This window comes from Saimiri boliviensis, chromosome 5 (genome assembly GCF_048565385.1).
Source record: "Saimiri boliviensis isolate mSaiBol1 chromosome 5, mSaiBol1.pri, whole genome shotgun sequence".
Lineage (NCBI taxonomy): Eukaryota > Metazoa > Chordata > Mammalia > Primates > Cebidae > Saimiri > Saimiri boliviensis.
Window position 1 is genome coordinate 129,481,864 of NC_133453.1, and position 23,051 is coordinate 129,504,914.

General features: G+C 49.6%; 1 protein-coding gene across 2 annotated transcripts in view; it reads right to left on the minus strand.

The window, feature by feature from the left end:
• SLC28A1 (solute carrier family 28 member 1) overlaps positions 1-23,051 on the minus strand; it is a 60,049-nt gene that overhangs the window by 26,858 nt on the left and 10,140 nt on the right. The window contains exons 5-9 of one of the 2 annotated variants that reach the window (XM_010350052.3): positions 22,496-22,679; positions 15,192-15,333; positions 13,778-13,891; positions 10,842-10,919; positions 794-874 (exon numbers count right to left, since the gene is read on the minus strand). In XM_010350052.3, the coding sequence (XP_010348354.3) occupies positions 794-874; positions 10,842-10,919; positions 13,778-13,891; positions 15,192-15,333; positions 22,496-22,679 (599 nt within the window). Of the gene's footprint in view, positions 1-793; positions 875-10,841; positions 10,920-13,777; positions 13,892-15,191; positions 15,334-21,605; positions 22,232-22,495; positions 22,680-23,051 lie in introns of those variants that run through there. The other variant, XM_010350058.3, reaches the window with a different exon arrangement.

A 23,051-nucleotide genomic window follows, 5' to 3' on the forward strand; every position in this document is an offset into this window, starting at 1 on the left:
GTTAAATTAAAACCTCAGAATCTTTTGCCAGGCCCAATGCTATCCAATGCTGTCCAATGCTGTCTCCTACATCCTGGTTTTGTGCAGATTTTATGAACATAAGCACAGGATTTGACATTTATACTAGCTAAGTCTGGCCAGCATGACCCACTGCAACAGTCTCTCAATATCTTTTTGCTATAAATTACTTTTCTCTTCGACACCTTCTCAATGCAGCCTCAAAACTGCAACCTTTCCTCCAGCAAAGACCACATTAGACTTTGAAGCTATTTCTCCTTAGTATCATGACAGGAGACTCTGGGAAAGGATATTTGGTCAGTACTAAATTCTGCAAGGGTGAGGATCCTGGAAGCAGAGCATTCAGGGAAGGTATGGGCCTCAGGAGCAAAGGCTTCTAGGAAGGTGTGAACTCTAAGAGCAGGGGATTCTGGGAAGGTGTGGACCTCAGGAGCAAAGGCTTCTAGGAAGGTGTGAACTCTAAGAGCAGGGGATTCTGGGAAGCTGTGGACCTCAGGAGCAAAGGATCCTAGGAAGGTGTGAACTCTAAAAAGCAGGGGATTCTGGGAAGGTGTGGGCCTCAGGAGCAAGGGATTCCAGAAAGGTGTGGAACTTGGGAACTGGGAGTTCTGGAAAGGTGTAGGCACTGGGAGTAGGGGATTCTGGAAGGGTGTGGGCTTGGGTAGCAGTGTATCTGGGGAGATTTGGGTTCTGGGAGCAAGGCATTCTGGGAGAGTATGAACCCTGTGAGCTGGTGACTCTGGGAGAGCCCAGGTCATGGGCACCGAGAACTCACCTTCAGGATCACCCACTGCATGAGGCCCACATGGTAGAGAACTGATATGACACAGCTGAAGAAGATGATGATGGGCAGAACCTGCCAGGAGGGAGAGCACAGGACTCCAGGTTAGAGGCAGGCAGGAGCCAGGGTGTCAGGCAGGGCTCAGGAGACCCCAGGCGGCCCACTCCCTCGCAGGCCTTGCCTCTCCAAGGCCTGCCAGGATTCGGGAAGCTGCTCTGGGACCGGTGCATGAAGCCCCAGCTATTCCACTTGCAGGCCCTCCTTGGAGGCAGCCTCATCCTCTCAGATCCCCTGTAAATAGTGACAGCCACCAGACCGTCCTCTCTCCTCACACAGGCAGGCCCGTGCTGTGGTGGGGTGGGGCCTGAGTGCACCACCTTCATCTCCTGCTTCTCTGCCTCTAAAATGGGGGTAAATGCCCACATCTGAGGGGCATCATGAGGGTGACAGTGTGCATCCTTCTCCATGAGCTCAATGCTTGGCCTCAGACTCTGGCCCTAACCTCTCTCCCACGTTTTGGGCGTGAATGAGGGAACCCTCATCATTCTGGTGTTCCACTTCTGCTCAGCACCAACAAGCTCAGAATTAGGCTCATCATGGACCCAAGCCAGCATCTCCTCCCATCACCCTGTTTCCTATGATTAATACCCGGCTAAAATGCCCTTCTTCCTTCACTCCAGGGCTTAGGCATTCTCCCTTCAGAATTTCTCTCACACCCACTCCCTCCTTTCTAGGCCCATGGAAAAGGAGGTTGCTTTTCTGCACCCTGGTCTTTCTTTACTGCAGTCTAATTTATAACAATGAACTGGCAAAAATGGAGAGGTCTGTTAGTGGGGGACTAGTTTCATCACCTACGATCCAGACAGACACCAGAGCACCAGGGGTCAGGAAACAAGAATGCAGAAGGTCTCTATGGGGAGTTGTGGACAGATTCAAGACATACTGTTAAATGCAAAAAGGGAAGGCGGACCACAAGAGCGTATGCTATGCTGTTATGTAGGTTTCAAAAGGGGGTGGGACGCAGCTGTGCACTGTGGCATGTGTCTATAGTCCCAGCTCCCCAGGAGGCTGAGGCAAGTGGATTGCTTGAGTCCAGGAGTTCAAGGCCAGGCTGGGGAACAAAGTAAGATCCCCTACCTCTCCAAAAACACGTGTGAGGGGCATTGTGTGTGATCTTGTATGGGCGTGGGGATCATTAGAAGAACGTGCAGGAGGCCAGCAACAGCAGGTGCTTTGTGTAGGGAACTGGGTGCCTTGGGGGTCAGGGATGAGAGGAAGGTTATTTTTTTACCTTATACACTTTTAGGTTGGAATGTTTGCTCTATTCTGTGTCATGTGTTCCCAACAGTTTACAATTGTCATGCAGAACTGGTAATAGCATGGGAGCATTCTTAAGCTACAGTGTTAAGTGGGAAAATTGGAATATTCAAATTATAGAAAGAAACACTACCAAATAGTCAAAGGGCTTGTTTCTATGTGCTGGGGCTATGGAGATTTTGTTTACTTTTTTCTTTATTTATGAATTTCTTCTCTGTTCCCATAATTTTTTTTTTTTTTTTTTTTTTTTTTTTGAGATGGAGTCTCACTCTGTCACCCAGGCTGGAGTGCAGTGGCTTGATCTCAGCTCACTGCAGCCTCCGCTCCCAGATTCAAGTGATTCTCCTGCCTCAGCCTCCCAAGTAGCTGGGCTTACAGGTGCCAGCTGCCATGCCCACCTAATTTTTGTATTTTTATTAGAAACAAAGTTTCACCATGTTGGCCAGGCTGGTCTTGAACTCCTGACCTAAAGTAATCTCCCTGCCTCATTCTCCCAAAGTGTTGATATTACAGGTGTGAGCCACCGTGCCCAGCTGTTCCTATAATTTTCAATAATAGGTGGGCATTTCTCAAGGGAAAGAGTATAGGCAGGAGTGGTTTGTGGGAAAATCAGTTTGGTTTTCAACTTTGAATTTGAGATGCCTGTGGAATATCAAGTGGGCAGCTGGATAAAAGGGTCAGGAGCTGAGAGGGGAGATCTGGGCCAGGCCTTGGCTTGGGACTCTCATAAGAAGTACAGGTTGGCCCAGTGTGGTGGCTCACACCTGTAATCCCAGCACTGTAGGAGGCCGAGGCAGGAGGATTGCTTGAGTTCAGGAGTTTGAGACTAGCTTGGGAAACAAAGCAAGGCCCCCTTCTCTACACAATTTTTTAAAAAAATAGCTGGGCATGGTGGTACACACATGTGGTTCCAGCTGCTCTGGAGGCTGAAGCAGGAGATCACTGGATTCCAGGAATTGGAGGCTGCAGTGAGTCATGATCATGGCACTGCACTACAGCCCAGACAACAGAGTGAGACTCCATATGGTGGCTCACACCTGTAATCCCAGCACTTTGAGAGGCTGAGGCGGACGAATCATTTGAGGTCAGGAGCTCAAGACTAGCCTGGCCAACATGGTGAAACCCCAACTCTACTAAAAATAAAAACAAAAATAAAAATAAAAAAGTTGGGTGTGGTGGTAGGCGCCAGTAATCCTGGCTACTCCGGAGGCTGAGGCACGAGAATCACTTGAACCCAGGAAGGGGAGTGAGCCAACATCACGACACGACACTGCACTGCAGCCTGGGGTGACAGAGTGAGACCCTGTTAAAAAAAAGAAGAACACGAAGAAGACATAGTAGTCGTACAGGCTGAGGTGGCTGGTGGGTGCAATTCACTGTGGAAATCACCCTGAGTGAAAAGAGCAGGGGCTAAGGATGCCCTGTGCTCAGTGTGTCACTGAAGGGTGAGAGCGGAAGGAGGTGCCTGTGAAGGAGACAAAGAAATAGCCAATGGCCAAGGCAGGCTGATCACCTGTGGTCAGGAGTTCAAGACCAGCCTGGCCAACAAAGCGAAATCCCGTCTCTACTAAAAATACCAAAAATTAGCCAGGTATAGTGGTGGGCACCTGTAATCCCAGCTACTCAGGAGGCTAAGACAGGAGAATTGCTTGAACCTGGGAGGCAGAGGCTGCAGTGAGCCGAGATTGCACCATTGCACTCCAGCCTGGGCAACAAGAGTGAAACGCCATCTAACAAAAAAAAAAAAAAAAAGAAAAAAGAAATAGCTGAGGGCTGGAAATAGCCAGGAGACAGGCGGGATGGAAACCGTGGGGCAGCTTTTCAAGAAGGGAAAGTCACTGGCAGCTGTTTCAGGTGCGTCAGAGAACTCTGGAAAGGCAAGGACTGAGCCAGTCCCCTGGGACTTAGCCACCTGGAGGTGCCCGTGATCTAGGTGACAGCAGTGTCAGAGGAAGGGTGGGGACAGAGGCTGATGTCAATGAGCCCAGGTGGAAAGGGGACATGAGGAAGGAGAGATGGCAAGCATGGACAGTCCTTGCAAGACGCAGCGCTGTGCTCACCGCTGGACCCTGCTGAGGGCCCCGCAAGGGCTGCTTTGGTTTTTTAAGGAGGGAGAGTCTTGAGCAACCAAATTTAGGCTCTAGTTTAAAGTGAACTGGGATTACAGAATGGCCCTGAAGAGAATGGAGATTCTGCCCCAGGCGGCTGGGAAGCTAGCTCTGCTGGCCTTTTCTTTCTCCCGTTCCCTCCCAGACCAATGCTACAGGCGGTATCTGGACTTGCTCTGCTGTTATCTGTCACCAGCTTCACTGAGGTGGGGAAGTCACCCGACAAAGAACACCAGAACTCAAAGAAACCCTTCTCCTGGCCTGTGACTCCTCCTCCCGCCTGGGGCTAGAAACACACCCAGCACGGGTGTGATGACATCATTCCACCACTCCTGGGACTGAGACAAAGAGAGGGTCACGCACTGTCTAGACTGCTTGTCCAGTGGGTCCTGAGAGAGACTGGCAGGCCTGCAGGGATGGCCCGTGCCAGGGAGGAGAGTGCCCAGGACATTGGGACCCCACTGCAGCACTGGGACTTTCTCCTGCCAGCCATCAAAAGAGATTTTCTATTTGTGAGATGGAGATTGATGGTGGAAGAGAGGCTATGTTTTGGATTAAGTGTCGACTGTCTAGGGAGGGGAGGGGAATGAAAGAGAAAACAGTGGCTCCAATTTTCTAAGGTAAGATAGAATACTAAATAAGGTCCCTGCAGCCAATGCCATCTCAGCCCAGGAAACAGCTCTGGGGCGCTCCCTGGCAGAATGTGAGATGGCAGAAGAACAGGGCAGGCAGCTCAAGGCAGTGCTGTTATGGAAGGGGGAGGCAAGTGCCGGTAAATTCCACTGTGCACCAACCACGAGGGCCTGCTCTGGGCCAGGTCCCTGATGTGTGGGGACTCATCAATCCTCACAGCAGCTGTGGTGGATGTAACAGTCCCCACTTCACAAATGGGCACACAGAGGCTGTGAGATCTTGGCCACCCACCTGAGGTCATACACCAGCAAAGAGGCAGATGTACCTCCCAGCCACCAGGTACAATGCCAATGTTCTGCCATTCCCCTCGGGAGGTTTGCCCTGGAAACAGTCCTGGAGGTTTATTTCTCTGCCTTCAGGGGCAGCATGCATCCCTGCTGGAAACTGAATATCTGTGTCCCCCCAAATTCATATATTGAAACCTAATTCCCTGGGTGATGCTATTAGGAGGTGGAGCCTTTGGAGTGATTAGGTTATGAGGGTGGAGCCCTCATGAATAGGATTAGTGCCCTTATAAAAGAGGTCCCATGCCAGGCACAGTGGCTCACACCTATAATCCCAGCGCTTCAGGAGGCTGAGGCCGGAGAATCCCTTGAACTCAGTTCAAGACCAGCTTGGGCAACATAGTGAGACCCTGTCTCTATTAAAAATCAAAAAAATTAGCTGGGCATGGTGGCATGCACCTGTAATCCCAGCTATTCTAGAGGCTGAAGCAAGAGGATCACTTGAGCCCAGGAGATGGAGGCTGCAATGAGCAGTGATCACATGGCTGCACTCCAGCCTGGGCACCAGAGCGAGATCCTATCTTAAAAAAATAAAAATAAAAAATAAAAGAGGCTCCAGAGAGCTCCCTCACCTCTCTTACCATGTGAGGACACAGACAACCAAGTGGATAGAGGGCAAAGTGGGCCTCAACGGAACTCAACCTTGCGGGCACCTGATCTCAGACTGCTAGCCTCTAGAAGTGTAGGAAATAAATTTCTGTTGCTTGTAAGCCGCCCAGTCTACGGTTTTCATTATGGCCTCCTGGATGGACTAAGGCAGCCCCCTTCAAGGAAGACCCAAGTAAGCCCGGACCACTGCCTTGTAGAAATAGCTTTGGAGGTGGGTCCTGCTCGTACCATAACTCAAGGAAGAAGGAAATCTAGCTCTTCCGGGCCAGTGGTTGTCAGCACATGGACCAGAAGCATTCTCTGAGAATGTGCTCAGAATATTTTGGACTGAATAGGTCTAAGGTGGGGCCTGACGTTTGGCCTTTCCAGATGCTGCTGGTGCAGCTGACCTGGACACCACGCTCTGACAACCACGGCCCTAGAGACTGGATTAGAGGCTCTGAGCAGACTTCACCACCTGGCCAGGAAACAGGCTTTGAGGACCGGACAAAACCCACTAAGGACACAGCCTGCTCCCTTCTCTCCCTTGGGGAAGCTGGGCCAGGGCTACTGCTGACTTCCTAAGGCTGTCTGGGCAAACCCTCATGTCCCCAGACCCCAAGGCCTGAGCACTGTAGACCGTGCCCTGTCACCAGTCCCAGGCCACAGTGAACCACAAAAAACCCGAAGATGGAAGATGCTTGGGGCAGCAGCGGCAGCGTACCCTGCCAACCGCCAGAAAGCGGAAGGGACGCGTCTCCAAGTCCAGAGCAGCTGCATTTCTGGCTGTCCCCTAGCTATGCCTCCTGACTTCCTGTCTGTGTCATCCCTCACCCAGAATGGCCTGGGCACTCCACCCCACATGCCCATCTCTGCCTGGATCCCGGGTTTTCAACAAGATGCCTCCTACCTCAGCGGTCCCATCTCCCTTCTTTCGGCCATCCCACCCCAGGCTTCACTGATTCCCATTCCCTTCACCAAAATCCATGCTTCTAAAGTTACCAGTTACCCCTTAATTACCAAACCCAATGATACCTTTTGGTCCTTATTTGATCTTTGTGTGTATTTGTGTGTGCGTGTGTGTGTGCGTGTGTGTGCAAAATTTGGCACTCTTGACCACTGGGGATTGCATAGTCTGTGTCAGACACCCCAAAACTCTCAGGAGATGAAGACATTTTCCTTGACCCTAGGGGTTCCTCCAGAGAAAACGTGAGCAGCACTGCGGAGCTTAGTAGTGGGTGCTGGTTCCAGAGGCTAGAACAATAGTGAAAAGAATGAGTGTGCTCCCGGGTCAGCCAGACCCAGGGCTGTGCTCATGCGGGTGGAAAGTTACTAGGAGGGAGACGGAGCCAAGGTGGGGTGACTAATCCAGCTGATATAGCCAAGGGGTGACTGCCACGGCCATGGCCACCGTGCCGGACTCCAGGCCAGGGCAGGCTGAGGGCTGAAGGAGCCCCGGGGAGAGGCTTTATTTCCCCCCCAGAAGAGAGCAGCTGGAACATGGCCAGCAGGAAGCAGCTTGGATTCTGAAAATCTGCGTGAGCTCAGAGAAGACTTCCCCAAGCTGAAACTGGCCAAAGGCCTTGGACTAGGTCTGTGTGATTCACAGAAAGAATAGACAGAACTTCCTGAGTCTCCTGTTCAGGTCAGCCCTACCTTGAGGGCAAATCCCAAGCCTATGGGTGTGATACAGGAGAGGGGGGGAGGCTGAATACAACATTGTGGTTAGTGAGAAGAGAATTATTTCTCAACATTTGCCACGCATCTTTTCTGGCATTGCTAAGGATGGGGCGTCAGCCGATACACTGTCCAGGAATTTGTCCAGAGGATAGGGCCTCCAAGGGTCAGGAAACTACAGTGTTTGTCTGGGAAATGCTGGTCAACGATAAGCCCACCCCACTATTGTTTCTGTCTTAACTGAACATTCATTTCCAAGTTTTTTGCCACCACTGATACAATTTTATTTTACTTTTATTTTCTTTTTTGGGGATGGAGTCTTACTGTGTTGCCCAGGCTGCAGTGCAGTGGTGCCATCTCAGCTCACTGCAACCTCTGCCTCCTGGGTTCAAGTCATTCTCCTACCTCAGCCTCCTGAGTAGCTGGAATTACAAGTGTCCACCACCACGCCTGGCTAATTTTTCTATTTTTAGTAGAGATGGGGTTTCACCATTGGCCAGGCTGGTCTCGAACTCCTGACCTCAAGTGATCCAACCACCTCAGGTTCCCAAAGTACTGGGACTACAGGCAGGAGCCACCATGCCTGGCCTAATTGACACATTTTTAAATGATCATTTTTGTTATTCAGAGTGTTTTTGTGTTTGGAGGAGAGACATGAGGCCACTGATTTCCGCTGACAGTGTGAGGAAGAATACATCCCCTCACCGGAAGTCCAGTGGAGGGGTCTAGTTCTGGCTCTGCCCTAACTCACTGTGCCACCGCAGCCAGTCCACTGCTCCCCTCTGGGGCCTGGTTGGACCACCTGTAATACAAAAAGGAGGCCCAAACACCACCGAGCTTTCTCCTGGTGTACACGGTCCAGGAATCCATGATTCTAAAGGGTGATTCGGGAAGAAATGCAAGCAGCAGGTGTGCACACATCCTTCCAAAGAGGGAGGCAGGATGTGAGGAGACACAGCGAATGTGGCCAGGGGCCAGACACAGAGGCCAGCCCAGCAATGACGCAGAAGAGACACCGGCTGAGGGCTCCGGCGGAGAGCAGCCACGTGGCCTGCTCAGCACCTCTTCCCCGCCTCTTTGGCTAACAAGGCTGTCATTTCCCTTTGGGAAACAGCTTATATGCCCATCCACTGAACTGCACCCTGTATCGGGGACAGGCCAACACGTTCTCACCTCCATGCTTTGCCCATCCCATTTCCTCTTCCTGCCTGGCTCCGTGTGTCCAAATCTCTTCTGTCCTAAACTCTATATCAAATGCCACCTCCTCAAGGAGTCTTCCTCACGGTCCCTTATTAGAACAATCTCTCCTATAGGTACTCCTCAGGCTTCTCCATTATTAAACTTGAACACAGCTGCCTGGGGAGATTGAACTGCAGAGTGTCAGATGTATGTGTGTGTGTATGTTTTTTTTTTTTGTTTTTTTTTTTTTGTTTTTTTTTTTTTTTTTGACACGGAGTTTCACTCTTGCCCTGGTGGAGTGCAATGGTTCAATCTCTGCTCACCGCAACCTCCATCTCCCGGGTTCAAGTGATTCTCCTGCCTCCGCCTCCTTAGCAGCTGGGATTACAGGCATGCTCCACCACACCCAGCTAATTTTGTATTTAGTAGAGTCAGTGTTTCTCCATGTTGGTCAGGCTGGTCTCGAATTCCTGACCTCAAGTGATCCACCCACCTTGGCCTCCCAGAGTGCTGGGATTACAGGTGTGAGCCACCACCCTGGCCGGGTGTATGTGTTTTAAAGTGTGAGAAGCTGTGGGAGCCTCCCTGCTTGGGTGGACATGGGAATTCACCCTGAAGCAGATCTTACTGCTCTTTTCTGAAACCTTGGGTACCCCCACATTGATTATGTCAAGGTAAGGGAGTAGTGCCTGTTACCCTAAAGGAATATGGTATTAGGGACCTTTTCAGAACTGACAGAGGCTGCCCCTCCCAATATCCTCCCTGTGCAGAACTGGTTTCAGAAAATATGATGGGCAAATTCACCCAGGGGGGCAAGAAGACTTCAGAGAAGACAGGAACCTGGCCTCCCCCACTTTCCTCTTAGGGCTGACAACGTTAGACTGAATATCCCCCAGGGAGTCCGCTGGCACAACAGATGCTAAGGCCCCAAGGGGAACTCGCCAGAGGTCAGGGTCAGGGACCTGGCTCAACGCCAGCCCAGAAGTCCATAGCCAAGTCCATGGCTTAGGCCAAAAGTCTTCTGGGTCCAACACTCCCAGGAGGGTGAGGAGGCTCTGGGAACAGTGGCCTGCATAATGAAAATAGCAGAAACCTCTGGAACCTGCACACAGGGTCTTGCATAGCAGCTCCATGGTGATGGTGGTCCCGGATGTACCAGAGTGAGCTGCCCTGATTTCCCTCTACGTGCCATGCGTTGGTGGCAGAAAACGGGGGCCAGCTACTGGGTGAGTGGGGCCCCAGGCCTCTCTCTCTCTCTTTTGCCTAGCCACGTGGAGCTTAAGCCTAGAGCAAGCCTCAGGGTCTTAGACAATTTGAGTGTAAGGCAGGCAGAGGAGGGCTCCCCTATAGTTCTTACTAAACAAGACATTTTGGTGCTTAAACAGTTAACTGGGGAAAAAAGAAACACAACCACAGCCCCACCCAGAACAGTGAAGTGGGTCCCCCCACAGCATCCCGGGCACAGGCTGCTCTGTGTTTAAATTAGGGCTGGGGCTCCACCATTAGACAATAAGCTCTCTGAGACAGAACAGTGTCTTTATCTTCATTTCCCCTGTAATATTCTGCAGTGCTGTAAATGCACAATCGATTTTTGTTGGAAGAAAAAAAGGAAGGATGGACGGAAGCAGGGAGGGAGGGAGGGAAAGCGGGATCCTACCTCTAGGAGAACACAGAGAAGGGAGCTGTCGCTGCTGGACTAATAAGGGCTGGCTTCCTGGCAGAGGTGGCCTGTGAGGAGCCCTGAAGGAGGAACGCGCTCCCCCCCCCCGCCCAACCCCCAGAGGATCGCAGGAGCCTAAGCCTTCCCGGAAACCGCTCGTCCTAGGCCCAGAGTCTCTGCAGACTTCAGGGGCTCAAGTCTCAGCGGGAGCTATCCCCACAACCCCTCCCCCGACTTCTTATCCTCAGCCACTCAGTAATTCTATAACCTGGAGGTTCCTCTCTAAGGAAGAGCACACAGAAATATCTTACTTTTGCAAATTTTACAAAATATAGCGAAAAACATCTCATGAGGTGCACATTGCTGTGCCCCTCCCAGGGCCCCAGGCTTAAGCTTCGCTAGCTTCCCAGTACAGCAACATCTGCTCACAGGACCCGTCCCCTCCACCTGGGCACCCACCGTGCCCAGACTCCCCTCTTGCTGGAGGCGCTGGGCAGCGGCTGCTAAAGGCCTCCGGGACCCTGAGTCAAGCTGACCTGAAAGGCAAAGACATCCTTGACCAGGGCCTCCCCAAACACGAAGCTGGAGCCGGCCTCCGTGTAGCTCAGGAAGATCTGAAAGAAAAAAGCAAAACAAACAAAAACAGGCAGTGAGGCTGGGAAGGGAGGAGGGAGGAAGCAGCAGCCAGAGACAAGCAGGTTGGCCCAGGGACGGTCCCCTAGGCCATTATCGGGTGGGTACCACCTGGCAAGGAGCGTTAGAGCTACCGTCAACGAGCACTGGCTTCTAAGCACATTTACCAAAGAGACACCGTGTCAGTCAATTTTAAAGAAATGCTCTGTAGGCCAGGTGTGGTTGCTCACACCTGTAATCCCAGCACTTTGGGAGGCCGAGGTGGGCGGATCACCTGAGGTCAGGAGTTCGAGACCAGTCTGGCCAACATGGTGAAACCCTGTCTCTGCTAAAAATACAAAAATTAGCCAAGCATGGTGGTGGGCACCTGTACTCTCAGCTACTAGGGAGGCTGAGGCAGGAGAATCACTTGAACCCAGGAGGCAGAGGTGCCAAGATCACACCACTGTACTACAGCTTGGGCAACAGAGCAAGACTTCATCTCAAAAATAAATAAATAAATAAATAAATGCTCTGAGAGTTGTTAGGACAATGAAGAAGAGACAATGGAAGCCACAAGACCAGGAGACATGTGAAGAAGGCGGTGCCTTTTGTGCCTGCTCAGGCCCCTGACAACCAATGGCAAAACATCCCCTCATCTTGTCCCCATCCCCAGCTTGTGGCCTTGGAGTCTGAGCCCAGCCATGCTTCCACAGGAGCCCTGTGTTATATCCTGAACTTGCGTTGTGACTGCAGGGCCAGCGAGTCACTTCTCGTGTTCAGCCTCAGTGTTCCCATCTATAAAGTGGGGACATGATCAGAAAAGCAACTCTCTGTCTTTCCCTCCACACCCCATGGAGTACTGTTAGTGAGGCCAGCAGGTGTGCACAGCCTGGGACCGGCAGGTTCTCATGCTCCACCCTGCACAGAGCACAGGGAAATGCAAGCTGGTGAGAGGGAGGTAAGTAGATTAACCTATTTAACCTATGTCCCTGACAATTCATATTTTTTAAAGTGTTAAAAATACAAAAATTAGCTGGGTGTAGTGGCCCATTCCTGTAGTCCCAGCTACTCGGTAGGCTGAAGTGGGAGGATCCCTTGAGTCCAGGAGGCTGAGGATGCAATGAGCCAAGATCACCCCACTGCACTTTCACGGAAGTGAAACCCTTTCTCGAAAAAAAAAAAAAAGAGGCCAGTGTGGTGGCTTATGCCTGTAACCCCAGCACTTTGGGAAGCCAAGGCAGGCAGATCACTTGAGACCAGGACTTCGAGACCAGCCTTGGCAACATGGTGAAACCCTGTCTCTACCAAAAATCTAAAACTTAGTCAGTTTCATAATAACCTGGTCTCAAAATAAATCAACAAACAAATAGCTTTTCTAAAAAAAATTCTAAGCGTTAAATAATGGAGACCGCTGGTTTGGACTGAGCTCCTGTACTAGGCCCAACAGACCAATCAAAATGGAATCGCTCATGCCACAAAGTTCCACACCACAAGTCAAAACCAAGTTGTTTTCTGACCTTCCCAAAATTCAGGAGGATGAGAGATAAAGCCGAATCCCCAAATGTGGTGTGACAGCCAGTCCCTCAGCTTTGACCTTTACAGGGAAAATAACCTTGAAACAACCAAGCTGCTTTCTGTGTTTTGTTTCTGCTTTCTTCAGCCCTTCTCTGTGTATAAGGCCAGCCTCGTCTGCTCAGCTCATCGGAAGGAACACTCACTCTATTTTTATAGAATGCGGCATTGCCTGGTTGTAAAATCACAAATAAAAGCCAATTCGGATCTTTAAACCAAATTTGTTGTAATTTTCTTTGGACAAAAGTAAATCATGACAGTGTGCATGAATTTGATGACACTTAAAAATAGTTCAAATGGTCGATTTTATGTTATATAGATTTTACTACAGTAAAAAACAGAATTGGCTGGGCACCCTGTGGCTCAAGGTGAGAAGATCACTTGAACCCAGGAGTTTGAGACCAGCCTGGGAAACACAGGAAGACTCTGTATCCCCTCAAAAAATAGTTTTAATTAGCTTGGCATGGTGGCTCACACCTGTAGTCCCAGATACTCAATACTGCGGAGGTCAAGGTGGGAGGATCACTTGAGCCCAGGATGTCAAGGATGAAGTTCACACCACTGCACTCCAGCCTGGATGTCAGAGCAAGACTGTCTCAAACAAAACAAAACAAAATGGGGCTGGGCGCAGTGGCTCACACCTGTAATCCCAGCACTTTGGGAGGCCGAGGCAGGTGAATCGACAGAGGTCAGGAGTTCGAGATCAGCCTGGCCAACACAGTGAAACCCCGTCTCTACTAAAAACACAAACATTAGCCAGGCATGGTGGTGAGTGCCTGAAATCCCAGCTACTGGGCAGGCTGAGGCAGAGAATTGCTTAACCCCAGGAGGCAGAGGTTGCAGTGAGCCGAGACTGCACCATTGCACTCCAGCCTGGGCAACGGAGAGAGACTCTGTCACAAAACAAAACGAAAACAGAATAAAAATGTATAACTTCAATAAACATTATTTTAAAACATACATATACACAAGTAAATCATTTGCAGATTTTGGGGGATTTTTTTTTTAGCACTTTTAATTATTACAATTTCCAAGTCATCGCTGACTACAGACCCAGCCTCTGAAAGGATTACTCCACTGGGTCCTTGGTGCCAGGCATGAGGGAAGTGGCAGCTGCGATGCCCAGCCACCCACTGCCCACTGGGTCTGGGGTCCCGGTCCGCCCCACCCTCCCGGTCCCAAGCCTTCTCTATGGCCTCACCACCCACCTTTTCCCCTGCCAAGTGGCTTCTCCCCTGCTCCCAGGAACTAAGATGCTCTGGGCAGCCAGGCCCCATGTACCTACCCGGATCTGCTCGCCCAGCCACTGGAATGCAATGAATCCTGGTTCTGTTCTGATGACGAGGAGTCCAAGTACAAACTGCAGTCCAAGTCCCCAAGACACGGCCCGCCAGGACACCTGCAACCCCACCCCACAGAAAGGTCCTGGTGAGCTCAGCTCCTTGAGGGATGGGCAGAGAGCAGGGCAGGGGTGAGGGCAGAGGGCACCAGCTGCCAAGGGAGCGCAGGAGCACTGGCCTGCTCGGAGGATGGGGCTGGAGCCAGACAGAGCACTAGGCTTGTTGCCAGTGGTTACAGCCTCACTGGGATTCAGAACAGGCCACGTGCTGGGCAGGAATGAGCCTGAGCAGGGGGCAGGGGTGGGCCAAGATTCTAACCAAGAACTTAGATGAAACCTCACCAGCCTTGGGCACGTCATGGCACGTCGTCTCCTGGTCCTCACTGCCAGAGCTGTGGCCTAGGATTCTGACCTCAGGATCGGCACCAGACTGCTCCGGGCCCAGCTGCCCTCTAGCTAGCGTGAACGCAGTCTGCCTGACCCTCTCCGCTCTTTCCTCCATAAGCTGGGCTCTGTGCCCACACCCTTTGCCCCTCGCCCCCCACTCAGCAGACGAGAGCTGGGCTCCTCAGGTTGCTCTTCTCTGGTCAGCATTTAATTCCTTAGCAGTGAGTCCAAGCTCAGGCATGCATCAGACACTCCTGGGAGGCTTGGCTGTAGCCTGGGGAAGGGGGTGGCCACAGCGTGAAACTGAGGGATCCTGATGCCACAGAGGCAGAGAGAGAGAAGGTTCCTTCTGCATGGCTGCCTTAGTATACATCAGAATTGAGTACACATCAGAATTGAGTATACATCAAAATTGAGTACACATCAGAACTGAGTACACATCAGAATTCTGCTTGCTGGCAGGATGATTGCCACCCTTGCCCCTGAGTTTCTAATGCAGTGGGCCTTGGGTGGGGCTTAAGAAATTACATTTCTAATAAGTTCCATGGAGGCGCTGCTGCTGCTGGTCTAGTACGCAGATTGTGAGAAGCACTATTTTAAGCTAATGATTCCAGGAAACCCTTGGCTCTGCAGACAGACTGGAGCTCTGGCCTGTGTTGTCTGTGGTTGGGGGTGGAGATGGTTCCCGAGACGACAGACCTGAAGACCAGGATTAGACTGACCAGAGGACATGTCATCAAGGAAACAAATGTCCCGCTGGCCTCTGAGTCAAGAGACACATCCCTGCTGGGGAGTGTGAGGACTTCTGTTTCACAGAAAGCCTGTCCTGATGCATACAGGTCTTCTCCAGGCTCTGAGCCTCCAGGAATCTGCCAACAGGAGCAACTGCCCTTACCCCAGCTCCCAGCTCCAGCCTCGGGGCGGAAGAGAGAGACAGACACTTCCAGTCCTGGGCCCCACAACCAGCACTCACTGCGCAGTGATGCTTTGAGCAGGCAAAGAGGAGGACGATGAACACGCAGATTCCTGCAAAGGACACCAGCTGCTCCGGCCGCCGGGAGGTGTCCAGAGACAGCCACAGGACCAGGCCCAGGAAAGCAGCAAGCGCTAGGGCCCTGCAGGCGAGAGGCAGAAAGCCATCACCCTCAGCACTGCACCCCTGCCTCACCATACACTACAGTACCCAGGGCCCCAGAGATAATGGACTCGGGGCTGGGAGGAAGAGACAGAGCACAGCACAGTGGAAAGAGCACCAGCTCTGGATCCACATGCTGGGAAGGGCTGACCTTGCTGTGTGACCTAGCCTCTCTGAGTCTAGTTTCCTCATGGGTCAAATGAAGCCAGAGACCTCTCATTTCTCAAGGTTGTAGAGACAATCAAATAAGAGGTTGTATGTACCAAGCTGAGCATAGTGACGAGCACCTGGCTCCCTCTAGCTACAGGAATCTCACCACTGCAGTGATGCTCAGCTCCACCTCTGACCTTGGGAGAAGAAGGGCCTGTGCCGTCCAGGACTCAACACTGTCAGCGGTGGCTGCCAATGCCAAGAAGCAATCATGTGAGTCTGGACCTCTGAGCTGAGCACCTGAGACCAAGGAGTGGATCCAACCTTAACAGCAACACTTTTCTCCCCGGGGCTGGGATTTGTTTGTCCAGGATGTGCCTGCAGGGTGGCGGGGCCCGGGTTTTGGCATCAGGTGTTCAAGATCTCACCCCAATCCGGTCATCAACTCACTGGGAACTACTAATGATGGTTAATGTTCACCAAGCACCTATTACATGCCAGGTACCACACCGATGCTGAGAGACCTGTTCTTTTCATAGAGATGAGGAAACTGAGGCACAGAGAGGTTAAATAACTGGCCCAAGCCCGCTCCCTAGAAAGTGGCAGAGCTGTGATTTCAACCCAGGCACTCTGGAAGTAAGGTCTGTTCACTTAACTATGGTTTTATCCAGGCCGGTCCTAGCTGGTAAGAGAGATCCGAACTCAAGCAGGCTAAGTTCAGAGTCCACGGCTTTTATTTCTGCTCCCGTTTCCAAACCTTCTCATCCCAGTTTAACGTGCACAATTTTTGCCTTGTTTTTCTGTCCACTGTACTTCTCTTTACTTACTATTTTTCTTGAGGGTATAACTGACTTTATAAAAACTTAAATGGGGCCAGGGGCGGTGGCTAACGCATGTAATCCCAGCACTTTGGGAGGCTAAAGTGGGTGGATCACCTGAGGTCAGGAGTTCAAGAACAGCCTGGCCAACATGGTGAAACCCCGTCTCTACTAAAACTTCAAAAATTAGCTGGGCATGGTGGCGGGTGCTTGTAATCCCAACTACTTGGGAGGCTGAGGCAGGAGAATCACTTGAACCTGGGAGGCAGAGGTTGTGGTGAACCAAGATCTTGCCACTGCACTCCAGCCTGAGCAACAGAGCAAGACACCGTCTCAAACAAAAAAAAACCTTAAATGCTTGTTTCAGGTTTTTTATTTTTAACAGCTTTATTAGAGGTATGACTGATACATAATCAATTGCACATATTAAAGGTGTTCAATTTGATATGTTTTGGCGTATGTACACCCCTTGAAACCATCATGGCAGAATCAAGAGAGTGAACATACCCGTCACCCCTTTGGTAATTCCTTGCCTCCCTCCCTGTTCCCAGGCAACAGCTGATCTGTTTTCTGCCACTAGATTAGTTTGCCTTTTTTTTCTTTTTGGAGATGGGGGGTCTCATGGTGCAATCTCAGCTCACTGTAACCTCTGCCCCTTGGGTTCAAGAGATTCTCCTGTCTCAGCCTCCTGAGCAGCTGGGACTACAGGTTCATGCCGCCACGCGAGGCTAATTTTTTTTTTGTATTTTAGCAGAGATGGGGTTTCACTGTGTTGCCCAGGCTGGTCATGAACTCCCGAGCTCAGGGAATCCACCTGCCTTGGCCTCCCAAAATGCTGGGACCACAGGCATGAGCCACTGCGCCCAACCTAATTTGCATTTTTTTGAGACAGAGTCTCACTCTGTTGCCCAGGCTGGACTGCAGTGATATCATCTCAGTTCACTGCAACCTCCACCTCCCAGATTTAAGTGAGTCTCCTGCTTCAGCCTCCCAAGTATCTGGGACTACAGGCACACACTCCACACCTGGCTAATTTTTGTATTTTTAGAAGAGACAGGATTTTACCATGTTGGTCAGGCTGGTCTTGAATTTCTGACCTCAAGTGATCCGCCTGCCTCAGCCTCCCTAAGTTCTGGGATCATAGGTGTGAGTCACCATGCAGTCAAGCCTTTTTTTTTTTTTTTTTTTTTTAAGGCAGTCTTACTCTGTCAACCAGGCTGTAGTACAGTAGCCTGAGATCTTGGCTCACTACAATCTCCACCTCCTGGGTTCAAGTCATTCTCCTGCCTCAACCTCCCAAGTAGCTGGGACTACAGGAACCTGCCACTAATCCCAGCTAATTTTTGTATTTTTAGTAGAGGTGGGGTTTCAACATGTTGGCCAGGCTGGTCTTGAACTCCTGACCTCAGGTGATCCCCCTACCTTGGCCTCCCAAAGTGCTGTGTTTACAGGCATGAGCCACTGCACCTGGCCTTGAGCCCATTTTTAAATTGGGTTATTTTTCTTATTAAAGAGTTATGACAGGCTGGATACATGCTGGATATCTCCCAGACTGGGGTACAGAGGCATGATTTCAGTTCACTGCAACATCCACCTCCCAGCTTCAAGCAATTCTTGTGCCTCAGCCACCCAAGTATAATAGCTGATACTACAGGTGCGTGCCACCATGCCTGGCTAATTTTTTTTTTTTTTTTTTTGTATTTTTATTAGAGACAGGGTTTCACCATGTTGCTTAGGCTGGTCTTGAACTTCTGGGCTTAAGTGATCTGTCCAACTCAGCCTCCCAAAGTGCTGGGATTACAGGCATGTGCCACCACACCCAGACGCTCTCTTTTTTGTTTTTTTGCCATAGCATCTCCCTCTATCACCCAGGCTAGAGTCGGTGGTGCAATCATGGCTCACTGCAGCCTGTGCCTCCCAGGCTCAAGCAATCCTCCTTTCTCAGCCTCCCGAGTAGCTAGCACTACAGGTATGCACCACTGTTTTGGAACCTCTTACAGCGTAAGTCTGCTTTTTTTTTTTTTTTTTTTTTTTGAGACGGAGATTCGCTCTTGTCACCCAGGCTGGAGTGCAATGGCGCGATCTCGGCTCACCGCAACCTCCGTCTCCTGGGTTCAGGCAATTCTCCTGCCTCAGCCTCCTGAGTAGCTGGGATTACAGGCACGCGCCACCATGCCCAGCTAATTTTTTGTATTTTTAGTAGAGACGGGGTTTCACCATGTTGATCAGGATGGTCTCGATCTCTTGACCTCGTGATCCACCCGCCTCGGCCTCCCAAAGTGCTGGGATTACAGGCTTGAGCCACCGCGCCCGGCCAAGTCTGCTTTTTATGCCTGAAAAATTATTTCAGCCTTTGTAAAACTGAAAGAGTTCTTATTTCCTCTTCTTTTTTGAAATGTATTTCACTGGTAATGAATCCTAGGTTGACAGGCTTTGAGGTGTTTGTTATTTTGCTGTTTACTGTTCCACTATTTTCTCACTCAATTTGAGAAGAAATCAACCGGCAATCCACGTTTTTGTTCCTCTGCACGTATCTTTTTTCTCTAGTTGTTGCTAAGGTTTTATCACTGATTTTAAGCAATCTGATTATTGCCTTAGTGTAGTCTTTAGGTTTCTTGTGCTGGAGGTTCATGAAGTTTCTCGAATCTTTGGGTGTCCAGTCATCATCCTATTTGTAATTTTTCTGGACATAATTTCTTCAAATATTTTTTTCTGCCCTCCTTCTCCTCTGGAGACTTCAGTTGTGTATATTAGCCGCTAAAGTTGTGCCATGGTTAACTGATGCGCTGTCTGACTGTTTTTCAGGTTTTGTCTTTAAGATGTGTTAGGCAGGGCTTGAGAAGCATTTATTCTAGAATTGCTTTTTCTTTTCCCCTGCCACTGAGCCAAAACCTAAACAATACCCTGTGAATTCTGAGGTTTTTCATCTGACTGTCAGGAACAGACACTATTCCTGGCCCTGTGTGATTCCAGGCACAAATCCCTCTTCTCCTTTTGGGTGGTTCTTTCCCAGGCCTAGGGTAGTTTCCTCATCTGTATTCTCTGGGCAGAACTCAGGTGCGTGTTCGGGGAGGGTTCTCTGCATAGCTGAGGGCTTCTCTCTGTGTATCTCTCAACTGTCTTTGTAATCTGCAACGTGAACTCTACCTGTCTTGGCTTCCCTGGATTTCCAGCTCCGTCTCCTCAAGGGGAATCTCCTGGTCCCACCTCAGCTTCCCTTCCCTGTGCTGTGGTCTGGAAATGCTCTCCAGGCAGTCAGCTGGGGAGATCACAGGGCTAACCTCATTTGTTTCCTAATTCTCAAGGATTAGCGTCCTTTATTGCCTGATGTCCAATGTCTAGGAGCTCTTGCTTCACGTATTTGTTCCAGTTGTTTAGCTGTTTCAACACTTAGGGTAAACTTGGTCTCTGTTACTCCATCTTGGCTCGGAGGCAAAAATCAAATGTATGTATTTTCTAACAGCTTTATTGAGTCAAAATTCATATACCATCCAATTTTCCCATTTATAGTGTATGGTTCAAGGATAGAAGTTCCTCACAAAACTAAAAATAAAAATACCAAAGGATTCAGTAATTCTGCTACTGGGTATATATGCAAAAAACAAAATGAAATCAATACACTGAAAAGACATCTGCACTCCATGTTTATTGCAGCATGATTCACAATAGCCAAAATATGGAATCAACCTAGATGCCCATCAGCGGATGAATGGATAAAGAAAATGTGGTGTATATGCACAATGGAATATTACTCAGCCATAAAAAGGAAATCCTGTTATTTGCAGCAACATGGATGGAATTGGAGGTCATTATGTTAAGTGAAATAAGCCAAGCACAGGAAGACAAATATTGCATGTTCTCACTCATCTGTGGGAGCTTAAAAAGTGGATCTTATGAAGACAGACAGTAGTTTGGTGGTTACCAGAGACTCCGAAGAGGAAGAGGGAGATTGGATGAAGAGAAGTCGATTAATGGGTACAAACATACAGTTTGAGGGAAGAAATAAGACTCAGTGTTTGTTAGGTCAGTAAGGTGGCTACAGTATACAATAATTTATTGCATATTTCAAAATAGCTAGAAGAGGAGAATTTGAATAGTTCTAACATAAAGAAAGACAAATACTAAAGTTGGCGGATATCCCAAGTACACCAATTTGATCTTTACAAATTACATGAGTGTATGAAATTATCACATACACCCTGAAACTATGCACACTTATTAGGTTGGTGCAAAATTTATTGCATAATGGCAAAACCACAATTACTTTTGCACCCACCTAATATTATGTAGCAATTTTTAGACATGTATGGTTTAATTGTTTTTAGTATAGTTACAGATTTGTGCAACCGCTACCATAATCCCAGGATATTTTTGTCAGCCCAAAGAGAAACCCCACACCACTGGTGGTCACCACCACCTCTTCCCATCTACCCTAGCAATCATTAATCAACTCTCTGTCTCCACAGATTTGCCCATTCTGGACATTTCATATAAATGGAATCATGCAGTATATGGTTCTTTAAGACTGGTTTCTTTCACTGAACATAATGCTCTCCAGGTTGGTCATGATTGTAGTATTTGCCAATGCTACCTTTTCATGGCCAAATAACATTCCATTGTATGGATAGATTTTCTTTATCCATTTTTCCGTTGATGGACATATGGGTAGTTTTCACTTTTGGCTATTGTAATTAAGGCTATATGAAGATTTGTGCACAAGTTTTTATGTGGATATATATTTTCATTTCTCTTAGGGATATACCAACGAGTGGAATTTCTGGGTCATATAAGTTCATGTTTAACATTTTGAGGAACTCACATTTCCACCAGTAGTGTCTAAGCGTTTCAATTTCTCTACATCTTTGCCAACACTTGCTATCATCTGTCTTATTGATTACGGCTATCTGACTGAATATGAAGACCTAGGTATCTTATGTGGCTTGGCTTCGCATTTCCATGATGGCTAACGATGTTGACCACATTTTCAGGTGCTTTTTGGCTGTAGAAATGTCTATTCAAAACCTTTTATCATTCTTCAAATGGGTTGTCTTTTTATTGCTGACTTGTAATTCTGCATACAGGTTCTTTATGCAGACATATGATTTGCAAATCTTTTATTCTATGGGTTGTCTTTTCACTTTTCCGATAGTGGGAGTTGCATCAAAAAGCTTTTAGTTTTTAGGAAGTCCAATTTATCTGCATGCATTTTTTCAAGGAAACTTCATAGCAATCCCTCAAGTGGAAAGCCATTATCAATGACTTGTCATAGATAGAAGACCATCGTAAAAATAAATCACAAATCTACTTAATAAAGAGAAGTCAAAGGTAACAGTAAATGTATTTATAAATAAAATTGTAAATGTGTCATCCACAGGCTGGTCGTCATTTTGCTGTGTGGTATGTGGGTCTCACTTTGGGAACATCAGACCCCCTGACTTAGTCTTTGGGTATCTTTGCTCACCAGCTTCTTCATCAACAAAACAGACTACTGAAATAGACTGGTGAGCTTCAGACTTTTTTGTAAGCCATAGAAACCATTTTTTTCCTAGCCAGTTTTCTTGTCTGCGAACCTTGGCTTATAAAAACATAAATTGAGAGCTGCCTGGTGAAATGGTGGGTTGGGCGGGAAGCCTGAGGTTTCCCTCCCCAACCTCCCTCTCCTGCCCTATGGCATCTCCGAGATTTCCAGAGTAATCCACTTTGAAAACCTGGGGATCTCAAACTGTTGTCCAGGGACACTGCTGGCTACATCAGAATCACCTGGAGGCTAATGAAAACGCCTAGCACCTTGACCCCGATGGCGCCTGCTGAATCTCACTCCAGGGGTGGTTTCTGAGGCTGTTTCACCCCCACCAGGTGATCTGAGAGAGGCACTGATAGTGGCCCTCCCTGCTGGATGGGCTGGGATCCCTGAATGGAAGAAACTGCTGAGGCCAGTTCTCATCCACCACAGTCACCTGCTGTCACTGGTACTAAGAACTGGTGAACTACCACAAAGACGCTGCTCCCTTTGAAGCAACCCAGCAACTCCTGCCCTGGGGCCCCAGAGAGTTCTCCATGACACAGGAGGCTTCCTCCTCCTCCAGCCCTGGCCGTAACCCTGGGGTCAACCCCTCAGACCCCTCAGCTCACAGGCCCTCCCCTGCCCTGCCTCGGGGTTGTGGGCTCACTCACCTCTTAAACCAGAGCCTCAGGCGGGGATGGCCCTGAGGCTTGAGAAACCTCCTCAGCTTTGGCCCCAGAAGCCGTTTCAGCAGGCGGTGGCCCAGGAAGACGAGAACCACACAGGTGAGGACAAACAGAGCCAGGGCCCGCTGGAAATCCAGGAGGCAGGCCACCAGCAGGAAGCCGGCGAACCCTGGGGGATGAGACAGGGGAGGGGTCAACAGCGAGGGCACTGCCTCTCCAGGGCCCTGAAGCCCCACCCACCGACTCCACCTTACCCCACCCAGAGCATGGAGGGCAGGAAAGTCACCCAACCTCACTGAGCCTCAGTTTCCTCATCCGGAAATGAGAACAACGATCCCTACTGTGCCAAAAACTAGTTAGGAGTTGCCAGGCAGAAGGCATGTGAAAGGGCTTTGCAAACTGTGAGGTGCTGACCAAATGGGAGGGAAATGTGTAAGGGGCCGTGAAGCCAAACAGCAAGAGTCGCTGGGCATAGCGGAGCACCTGCTGTGGTCCCGTGCCACGCTAGGTCCCACGGAGGGAGATGAGCACATCAGCTACT